This window comes from Amyelois transitella, chromosome 4 (assembly GCF_032362555.1).
Source record: "Amyelois transitella isolate CPQ chromosome 4, ilAmyTran1.1, whole genome shotgun sequence".
In the NCBI taxonomy this organism is placed as follows: Eukaryota; Metazoa; Arthropoda; class Insecta; order Lepidoptera; family Pyralidae; genus Amyelois; species Amyelois transitella.
The window spans coordinates 4,703,715-4,715,241 of record NC_083507.1 but is presented as its reverse complement, the minus strand read 5'-3'; the positions used below and the strand labels follow the sequence as shown (position 1 = coordinate 4,715,241).

The window sequence follows — 11,527 nt, the reverse complement described above, 5'->3', positions numbered from 1 at the left end:
TAACTCAAATTCTCGGTACATATACTTACTATACCTAGCTTTCTTTTTTTCATTTGCCTAACCTACAAGAAAGTATCACAACGTTATTATAAATGCGATAGGAAATTTATTTGTTTGTTTGTTGCCCCTTACGCGTTATTTACTACAATTTTCTAGAAATTTGTCCATAAAGTCCCTGGCAGAATAAGAAGAGTAATTGACCCGGTAGGTTCCGTAAAAACGTTTATGATAGATAGGTGAAGGAAAAACATATGATCACTATATAGATCCTGTAAAGTTTTTGTTTTTGCAATTTGAAGAACAGAACATTAAAACGGTGCTAACCATCGGTCTTTCAATAATACCGCTGTATCCTAAGTAGTTATAGTGGATAGCAACTGGTTACTTTAATAAACAGACGTCTATTTGAAGAGTCTAATGTTCTATTCGTTGCAAATGCTCCATAAAACTAATTGAAGCTCCTTCGAATCTATTCGGTACCCGTTATTGATATTGATATTCATTGTTTTGACACCAATGCAATCAAGATGATGAAGCGAGGTGACGTCTAGAAGGCGATCTGGCATCATTCATTGCTGATCTAGGTCTGGTGGGGAACAGATGTCGATCCTGTCCGAAGAGGGAGCGGCGGAGGGGCTCCCAGCCTCCTGTGGGGTCTAACGCGTCCTTTATGCGAGCGGGATGGGATCGAATGTAAATCTTTTCGTATATGTATATTTATCTGAGCCACAATGGCTCTTGAGATGAGAGCAAAATTTCTTCTCTTATTGTTTTGCATACTCGGCGGGAGCGCGGACGGTGAGTGACAATGTTTGCTTTACTCAAGCACTTTTATTTTCGGCATTCAAAAGCATGTCTACGCATAATTACGGTATTGTCTTTTTAATACAAATATTATTGATTGGGTACGTGCCTGCGTGATTGAGTGTGGAAAATTTAGATTTAAATATTTCACATTTTTCAAGTTGGCGAAATGAGCTTTGGGACTTTGGGGAAAGCACGATTACTCTCAATATATTAAATAAATCAAGAATTTTAGGTATGCGTTAATAATAATTTTATCTAACTAGTAGAAATACGGTCCCTAATCTAATTAATCGCCAAAATTGTATAAGAAGACTGTGTTTTAACTATACTTTCATAGGATAAATCTCTAATAATCTTTAATTCGAAGTCAAATAATGCTTGTTACGACATAGAAATTCGCCGCTTACGGTTTTTTTATTACGATTTGCACTTTATTAATTTGAAATAAATTTATAAAAGCTATCAATTAATCGACTTTCCAGACGATACAGTCGTGAATATTATTTATTGAAAATTACTTAACTAAGGATTACCTACAATGAATACAAAACTTACATGAATAACTAATTAAACTTGGCTGGAATAATTTGGAATCAATGGGCAGTTTAAAATCAAAAAGATGGTAATGAATTCAAAGTCACCCTGAATAGATCGACAAATGACATTTAAAATATTTTCAGATGAACTAGAAATCTTCGACGTATTATCAGTAGTGAGAGATGGCGGGCTCCCAGAGGGAGTGTTGCCCGCCCGCGGTCGCTGCCAGGCCCCCAACACCCCGTACTCAGAGTTCTCTGCCTACAGCCTCGGCCAGAACGCCACGGTGCACCAACTCGCTGCTGGAATGTTCTACAACATGTTCCCAGAGGACTTCTCTATTCTGGCTGTTTTGAGGCTACGAGGTGAGCGTTTTTTTCTGGCTACGAAGTAAGAGTCTTGTTCAAGCTACGAAGTAAGAGTCTTTTTCAAGCCACGAAATAAGAGTATTTTTTCAGGATACGAAGTAAAAACCTTTTTTCTTCTAATGTCTTCTGGAACAAATTGGACAAAAATTAGTTCGGCTTATTTAATCCTAAATAATTTTAATGAGAATTAAATCGGTAGTAAACGATAGCAGGTCCGATAGAAAGTGTGACGCTTATCTCGCCAACACCCCGTACAGACTTCTCGGCCTACTGGTTTAGCCACATCAAGGTCAAGTTCTTAAAGCACGGACTACAATAAATATTAAAACGGAACTAAACTGAATTGTGTATTGTGCAAATAAAAAAAAATTCTTATTTTAAATATTAAAATCATTTTTCTTATTTTTAAGTTACAAATTAATCGGGGATGTAAGCTATGGATTAAACATAGAATCAAAAATTAAAACCCTTATTAAATTTTATAAGCGTTTTAAAGGAACGAGACATCATAATACACAATACTTACCTAAATCAATTGGATTAGCTTTTTGTCACGCTACACATACTCCATCACGACATAATCTTAAAGTACATTTAAAGCTACAAATTGACATGAAAGTGGGATTTATATGAATAATAAAAACTGATAAAGGGTTAGGGTCAACGGCTTCATGTCACAAGGGTCGTAGAATTAGAAATCCGTTGACATACTTTTAAATAATTCGTCGTGGGTAAGAGTTAGTACCAGGTTTTACGAAAATTTGTTGTCAAAAATATGTTATTACGAGTATACTTAGATATTCGATTCCATTGGATATGCCGTCTTTAGTTTTTATAATAATTTATTATTATATGACCATATTTTGTCAAAGTTGTTGCTAATGATTTACCGATTATAGCTGATAGAATAAAATGGCGACCAATATAACGGCTGCTTCTCGTCCTGTACCAATCAATAGCAAAAAAAGTTAACCAAGGGTAAAGCATAAAAGCTTATGATTTTTGAGTCATTGGGATCTTTTAGACGATAGACTGGTAACCCGACTACTTTTAATCTCAAGCTCATCGTTGAGCCATCTTACAAAATTTTACCTTGGTCTTGGGTAAAGGATAAGACTTGAATATCAGTAAATACCTTATTTCCAGACACTGAGCAATATCCAGTATTTGTGCTTTACTCGGACTCCGGTGACGATCAGCTGCAGCTCATTGTGGGGCAGCTCGTCGAGCTGTACTACCAGGACACGAGGGGCGACCCACCTGATGACGAAATGTTGACGTTCAGAGTCAATATCGCTGACGGAAGGTTAGCATGATACGTCTATTAAACGTGCCAAATTTCTGAGCAAGTAAAGTTTAAGAATACAGTCCATTATCCCCAAACGAAACGGGCAGTCCTGAAATCTATGAATGGTCTTTTCGCCGATAATAAATTCGACGAATCTTCGTTTCTTTTATTATTTTGTGGATAATTAAGTTGTACTTACGTTTTTTCTTTCATTACTAATAGAATGCTACTCGTACATAGCCTCCAGCGGTCCCTTTGAATTTTTATAGCTTCTTAATACATATTTTTTTATTTGAACTGGTAGTTCTAGAGTAAGCCATTTTATCCGAACAAACTGTTAAGTTTTATAATGTTAGAAATATATTTATCGTTTCATATGTAATTGATAAACTTTTCAAAGGGAATTAAGAAAAAAATTTAGGATTTTTTGTCGCCGCCGTTTGATTAATTAATGGGTCGATTGTGCCAAATTTCTTGCAGGCGACTTCTACTAGTGGCGTAACTTCACGTGGCGGACTTATGTATGCTAATTGTTTGACTATCCGTCCGCGCCACATACATTAGTGCGCTTCCCGTCCCTTCCCTATTATAAATATCACCCAAAGACATTCCTATCCATGATACGTGCCTTCATATGGAAGGCCCTTTGATGAAAAACGGCCTACAGATATGTAGATCTGAAAAAGAATAAGATCGTTATATCAAAATTTCAACATTAAATTTAATTCGCCATTAGCTATTAAAATATTTTTCAATTTACCAACAGGTGGCACCGATTGGGTCTTAGCATAAAAGGCGACTCAGTAACTTTACTGGTGGATTGCGAAATTAAAGGAACCCTTTTGTTGAACCGAAAGCCAGGGAGCACCTTCAACTTGGCAGGCGCTTTAGTTTTAGGCACTCAAGTGACAGCAGAGCAATATTATGAAGTAAGTCGTAGAAATATTATGTGACACTTATAAGGGATCAAAATTACTTCTGTATAAATTTAACCGTTATTGTATTCAACCTGCTGCAGCTGCCAATAAAGGCATATTGATAAACGGTGCTAAATTTAAGCAAACTTTAGGTTTGCAATGGTACCATGTAACTTATTTAAACGTAAGTAGTTTAAGAGTAGTTTCTTAATATTATGAGGTAGCTCAAATAACTAGTTTACATATTTGATAATTAAAAAAATTGGGATTAATTTTCTTAAAATAATCGATATATTTACACCTACATAATATTAACTTCGATGCTCTTCCTCGTTGAGGAAACCTGCACATTCAGGCAACTGGATGTGTAACCATGGATCCACTACGGATTAGGTTTACTTGCAAAGGTAACGGAGGTCCGATGGGAGTTGCTTCGTGTAAAAACTTGACTCACCCAATACAGGATCCATGATCAAAAGCATACCCAGGACTCCTCTCCAAAGGTGAGGATGCAACCGGGACTATAACCAACAGAAAGAAGAATATTTACTTCAAAAGTACTATAAGCTTTTGGGAATTTTTGTTGTAAGTAGATAAAAGTGGCCTCTAATTAAATATAAGGGCCGCTTTAAGTACCGGATCGTAATCACGGACTCCACCAAAGTGGTCACTCAAGTGATACTTATACCTACGTTAAGATGATATTCCAAAGAACTGCCAACTTTACTATCCCTTTTACATTAGGTAGGTATCTATATACTTAGGTCAATCTGTAAAATCATAACAGCCGCTTAGCCAATATTTAGGATTCAACTGATTTCATAAGCACACGTTTTCAGGCTTCGTTGTTTCATTTTGCACATTACCTGTTTCTATATGTTTTAATTTAAAAGTAGGTTAAAACTTTAATACCTTTCTAATATGGAAATGTCAATATTAGTATATCTATTAAAATAGTTCGTCTGGAATATAACGAGACATTCTTAACTGAAAATTGTGTTAAACTCATAAGTAAAAATAATTATGAACTAATTACTACGACTAAGTATATCCGTTGCGGGGTAGACAGAGTTCATTCAGCTGTATGGCTTACTGATGGAATGGAGATTCAAGTGGTGACAGGTTGCTAGCCCATCGCCTACATGAAGAATCTCAAGCTTATTTATCCCCACCCTTAGTCTCAATTTACGACATCCATGGGAAAGATAAGAAATGGTTTTATTCTAAGGGTTCTGGAAACCACACGGCATATCATGAACTTTCTTTAATATTTTAGGGTGACATCGAGCTGCTACAATTTACCAACAAACCAGACACAGCCTACGACATTTGTACTACAATAGCTCCAGATTGTGGCACTTACGGAACTTCATACAGATTAGATTCTACTAGAGTAATAGATGATATTGATGATGAATTAGATTTTGGCACGAACGAAGAAATCAATAGTCTTATTTTACCAACCACAATACAACCAACGCGTGACACGCCACATGTTGACGGAAACGGCAGAAGGGAGTATGGGCATTTTGGACGGAGAAGAACTTTCAACGAACTCAACAGATCCGACAACACTTGGCAACCAAATTACGCAGAACTTAGTACCCCGCGACCGAATATTCAATTTACAAATTTTATAGGGGTAACAGACTCATACATTCCCATGACAGATAATGGTAAGTGATAAATTAATAATTGTCATATTTACAGTATACAGTCTATGGGGCTTCATTATGTTTATATTGCGTCAAAAAAAAACTATTAATTAAAATATCTTACTGACAGCTTATTTAGAAATTTTTCTTTCTATCCCTCATTTTTCATCAATAGCATACCTACTATATTCAGATTTTTTGCCTTCACTCGCTTTAAAATAATGCGCGTACATATATTTTGTTTTTAGATGAGAACAGCATCTTTGGCAGTTTTCGGAACGAAGATGAATTACTGCCGACCTCTCCAAACATTGTCGACGCTACATCACCCCAGCCTCTGGAAATAACCACGACACCAAGGGTATATATTTCAAGATCAAATAAGTACATTAGTCGTTCAAAAAGATTAAGATCTTAATAATGCCTACTGCCGCATTTATATTTACTCGTATAAGATAGGCAGCTCCTACTATGCAAAAATGAATTGTATTAAGTTGTTTAATATACTTCGTGCACAAATCGTTCCTATATTCCTCCGTATAACCTGGTTCTTTATTTATAAGATTCCCAACTAACCAGTTTTGTAACACCAATCAGGAAATACTTATCCATTTAAGCATTTCCTGATTGGATACGCGCAGGATATGCCACGGGGCCTACCTTTATCTGTTCTGCGTTAAGCATGGGTCAGTTCATTTAATTAAAATAGCACGAGCAAGTGTAGGATAATAATTGTCTTATTGTAATGATTAGATAGTTGTACTTACTATTACTTGTGGATGGAACTGAGAAAACATATTGTTTTTTTAACCTACTGCTAAATCTATGTACCTAATACTAAAAGTTTGCCACCTTTAAGTAATCATTTTGTTATTTCTGTCTTAAGTAAACCAATCATTTGCTGTTATTGGATTTTAATGAAAATGAAATGTTTATTTCAGCTAAAGAGAAGGGGCGATGATGAGGCGGAAATATATACTCTTGTGACTACTGAATCTTCTTACACACCAATGACAACCACTGAAGATGAAGACTATCTCACTCATCCTCCCGATTATGGCGATGTTAGTTCTTTATTATTTGTTATATTATATCACAGATTTAGCTTATATGTCACCGTTCCCTTTCCCTTTTTCGTGGGAATCTTGCAAAATCCTCCGCGAGCAATCGGTTTAGGTATTGGTTTACAAACATACAATCACGACCTTACCCGGGCTTACCCCATACTTATACCAAGTATTGGTATAAGTCAGGAGTAATAAGGATATTACTTATCTAGTAAGTTCATACATACATATAGTCACGTCTATATCCCTCGCGGGGTAGACAGAGCTAACAGTCTTGAAAAGACTGATAGGCCACGTTCAGATTTTATTAAGTAAGTATGTATTTTTTTTATTATTAGGTATTATGTGATTAAGCATATTTAATTAGTGATTGCAGTTTGTAAAATTAAAATCATTTGGGTGCTTTACCAAGTCCTATAATGGTCTTCACCTAAGGCAGAGAGTAAATAATCCACACTACATTATTATTTATCACCGGATCTGTGTGTTATGGAAAATGTATTCATATTATTCAAACGACAGTATTTTTTTAAGGGCCACATTTACGATGAAGCCGGCGGCGAAATCCTATCATACCTACTTTATAAAATTGGCTCTTTGCAATTTGTTTATTTCCAGCAAAAACCTTTATAACACATGGAATTTTTATTTGTTCGGCCCCAGTATTTGCGATTTCAATATTTTCAAGTCTAAAAATATAACAAGATTTATTTTTAGGATAATTCCACTGGATATGATTCAACATACTACGATTACGGAGCCGCTGGGACATATTTTGGACCCCGTGGGTATCCGGGGCCACCAGGGCCTCAGGGGCCTAGGGGGCCGAAAGGGGAACCGGGCAAACCCGGAGCAGAAGGACAGCAAGGATTTACTGGACCACCAGGCCATGTTTTCGTTGTTCCAGTGAGTAACTATCATTATTATCGTCTTCCTTGAGGAAGCCGCAAGATGTCCGCCTGTGAAACAAGAGTACAGGAAAGTTCAATGAATATCTGTCCCGTATGGTTTAAATAATATGTCAATACGAAAATTGCCTCTACCGTTGTAATAATCGTATAAGCTATTCACTTGATCTTGAAGGGGGATTGAAATGACACAGGCAATTAGGAATAACTTCAATTTATACAGAATACTACTTGCATGAATCTAAAACATATCAATTGGTTAAGAAATCACATGAAATTCATACAATAATGTGTCCTAGTCTACAATACTGAACTAAAGTTTAATAACACAGGCTATAAATTATATTTAAATATATTTTTCAGTTACAACAATCAGTAAACGAGAAAGGGCCTGATGTACAGTCCCAAGCGTTGAGTCAGATGTTAGCACAACACATGGTAAGCATTTATCTTTTAGTGTTTTTTTATTATTTAATGTATATTAATACGTTACCTACCTTACACCCTACTTCATGTGAACAGACATTCGGACGTGAAGTAGCTGACTGCATAGGTTCACATTTAACTCCAATTCCGTTGAGGATAAAATTTACTGTACTGGAAACGTACATTTACGTTAACGACAAATTCAGATTCTGGATGAGGTCAAGGAGCAACAAGAATATAATTCAACAAAAACAATTTTTTTAGCATCAATATAAATATTATGCAAATAAATATAAAAATATTTTAGGCTGCTATGCGTGGTGTTGATGGCCCGATGGGTTTGACTGGACCTCCAGGACCTGAAGGGGAAACTGGGCCTGAAGGACCTAAAGGAGAGCAAGGCGAACAGGGGGAACCAGTGAGTATTTTAAATTTTTATTATTTTTGTTTTATAGTCGATAAGATAGAGGGGATTAAATTATTTGTTTACAAAATTTAACTTAATCTTCACAAGAATAAATATTTTATTTTACAAATGGTATTGATAAATTGAAACCATGCGGCTCTTATATACCTAGTCAAGAAAATCTAGTGAAGAGAATAAGGATAACCCATATTAATTCCTTAGGGATCTTTTGGGCCAAGAGGACCCCAAGGCCCCCCGGGTGGAGCAGGCCGTCGAGGTCACCCTGGGAGAGATGGGGAACGAGGGTCAACTGGCGCAACGGGTCCTAAAGGCGATGTTGGTTATCCTGGACTACCTGGCATACCAGGGGATAAAGGAGAGCGGGGAGTACCGGGACAGCAGGGTGAACCGGGAACTCCAGGGCAGGACGGCCCGCCCGGGGACGATGGTCCGCCAGGGCCACCTGGTTTATCAGGAGAACTTGTGAGTTTTGTTCTTATTATTTATTTATTTTATTTATCAAAGCATTTAATCCGGTTTTTATTTCCTTTAAAACAATTACTTTGTTATAGGGTCCAAGAGGATTCATGGGACCCAGAGGTTTTCCAGGCTTAATAGGTTATCCAGGATTACCTGGTATTGAAGGACCACAAGGAGCTAAAGGTTTGTCTGGACAACCCGGTCCACCTGGGCCACAAGGGCAATCGGGTCCAATGGGACCAGCAGGCTCCTCTGGGCCTCAAGGACCAATGGGCTCACCAGGAATTCAGGTACTGATATCATAGTACATAGGCAGTAGTTATTTTTTATTGTTACAATTTTTTTGTATAAAATTTGGCTCTTAGTTGAGACTTAGTTAAGTGATTGCTATAAATTCTCGCAAACAAAAAATCTTGTTAAACGAAATCAATAAAATATCAAACAAACAAAAGCGATATAAATATTTTACATACATACATACATACATAAAATCACGCCTCTTTCCCGGAGGGGTAGGCAGAGACTACCTCTTTCCACTTGCCACGATCTCTGCATACTTCTTTCGCTTCGTCCACATTCATAACTCTCTTCATACAAGCTCGGCGGTTTCGGGTACTTTTGACCTGACCCTTTACCAGGACGTCCTTAATTTGATCAAGATACGTTCGTCTAGGTCTTCCCACTCCGACCTTTCCCTCCACACTCTCCTTGTATATCTGCTTAGTCAACCTGCTTTCATTCATCCTCTCCACATGACCGAACCATCTTAACATACCCTTTTCTATTCCTGTAACTACATCTTCTTTCACATCACAACATTCCCTTATCACGCTGTTCCTTATCCTGTCACTCAATTTCACACCCATTATACTCCTTAACGCTCTCATTTCCACTGCATTTATTCTGCTTTCATGCTTCTTTTGCCATACCCAACTTTCACTCCCATACATTAATGTCGGGACCAACACGCCCCTGTGCACAGCCAGTCGAGCCTTTTTGGATAGTTTCTGACTGCTCATAAAGGCATGCAAAGCTCCATTCACCATGTTCCCCGCGTTCACTCTCCTTTCAATATCACTATCATACTTGCCATCTGATGTAAACTTTGATCCTAGATATACAAACTCTTTCACTTGCTCCACTTTTTCTCCTCCAATCAAAATATTACATGCTGTCATTTCTTTCTCCATTTCAAAAACCAGTGTTTTAGTTTTACTTACGTTCACTTTCATTCCTTTCTCTTTTAAAGCTTCATGCATACAGTTTACCATCTCCTGTAACTCCTCCGCTGATGACGCCAGTATAACCTGATCGTCGGCATAGAGCAGACATTTGACGAGTAACTCATTCATCCTTAATCCACTTTTAGACTCTTTCAAATCTGTCAAACAGCTATCCATAAATAGGTTGAACAGCCACGGTGACGCAACACATCCTTGCCTAACGCCTTTCTCAATCTTAAACCACTCAGTGTGCGCTCCGTTTATCCTGACACAAGCACTCGAATCCTCATATAAGGATTTCAGTGCTCGTATTAAGAGACTGCTCACCCCATGCATAGAAAGTGCTGACCACAATTCATTCCTCTCAACTCTGTCATAGGCCTTTTCCAGATCTACGAATGTGCAATAGACTTTTTGACTCTTGGCCAAAAACTTTTCGGCTATGCACCGCAAGGAAAAGACCTGATCAGTACATCCCATTCCCTTTCGAAATCCCGCTTGAGCATCCCATATTTTGTCATCAGTTTCATTCCTGACTCTATTAATCAATACCTTAGCATACAATTTGCCGACGACGCTAAGCAGGCTTATACCACGATAATTTTTGCAGTCCAGCTGTGACCCTTTTCCTTTGTAAAGTGGCACGATAACAGCCTTACACCAATCTTTTGGTACTCGGCCGCTTCTCCAACACAAATTGAAAAGGCAGTACAACTGACTAGCTACTACGCCTTTTCCTGCTTTAAGCATCTCGACCGACACTCTATCACACCCAGCAGCCTTTCCCGATAAATATTTTACTTTACCTTTATCAGTGAATCTGTAAAGAAAAGTTAGTTAACTTAAATAAATAATTACAAATATATACGAGATAAATTACATTGATTGAGTTAGCCTCGAAGTAAGTTCGGAACTTGTGTTACGGGATACTAACTCAACGATACTATATTTTATAAAAAATACTGATATAGATTAACATCCAACACCTAGGCCAATCAAAAAGCAGTGCGTTTTCCATCATGCCCTGGCCGGGATTCATACTCGGGATCTACTGTGTCATAATAAAGCGCACTAGTGCTGCACTACAAAGCTCTGTTATAAGTGCTAGATACCCAAGAGAAGTCCCTATTTAGTATTTGAAGGATTCGAAGTGGCTCCTTTGTCCTTTGAGATACAGAATGTATATAAAATTTTTGTCTAATATGGAGCTCTGTTCCTAGGGTCCTCAAGGCAAACCTGGCATTTCGGGTCTTCCGGGACCAGAAGGATCACCAGGAACACCCGGCAACCCCGGGCAACAAGGATCGCCTGGAGAACCCGGACCACAGGGACCTCAAGTATTTTCCGAATTATAATTCTAATAACTTTAACCCACTACTTCGCCCGCGTGTATTTAGCGCCACCTACACCTTCACATAAAAGTACCCTCTGTTCTTCTCAAGAGT

General features: G+C 37.7%; 1 protein-coding gene across 1 annotated transcript in view; it reads left to right on the top strand.

Annotated features, from left to right (window-relative positions):
* The first annotated feature begins 587 nt into the window (after positions 1-587).
* LOC106129323 (collagen alpha-1(I) chain) overlaps positions 588-11,527 on the top strand; it is a 20,789-nt gene continuing 9,849 nt past the window's right edge. The window contains exons 1-13 of the mRNA XM_060953871.1: positions 588-798; positions 1,488-1,709; positions 2,859-3,018; positions 3,767-3,929; positions 5,194-5,593; positions 5,821-5,933; positions 6,514-6,636; positions 7,357-7,545; positions 7,911-7,985; positions 8,281-8,391; positions 8,602-8,862; positions 8,952-9,149; positions 11,303-11,419. Coding sequence (XP_060809854.1) covers positions 732-798; positions 1,488-1,709; positions 2,859-3,018; positions 3,767-3,929; positions 5,194-5,593; positions 5,821-5,933; positions 6,514-6,636; positions 7,357-7,545; positions 7,911-7,985; positions 8,281-8,391; positions 8,602-8,862; positions 8,952-9,149; positions 11,303-11,419 — 2,199 coding nt within the window. The 5' untranslated portion in view covers positions 588-731. The remainder of the gene's footprint in view (positions 799-1,487; positions 1,710-2,858; positions 3,019-3,766; positions 3,930-5,193; positions 5,594-5,820; positions 5,934-6,513; positions 6,637-7,356; positions 7,546-7,910; positions 7,986-8,280; positions 8,392-8,601; positions 8,863-8,951; positions 9,150-11,302; positions 11,420-11,527) is intronic.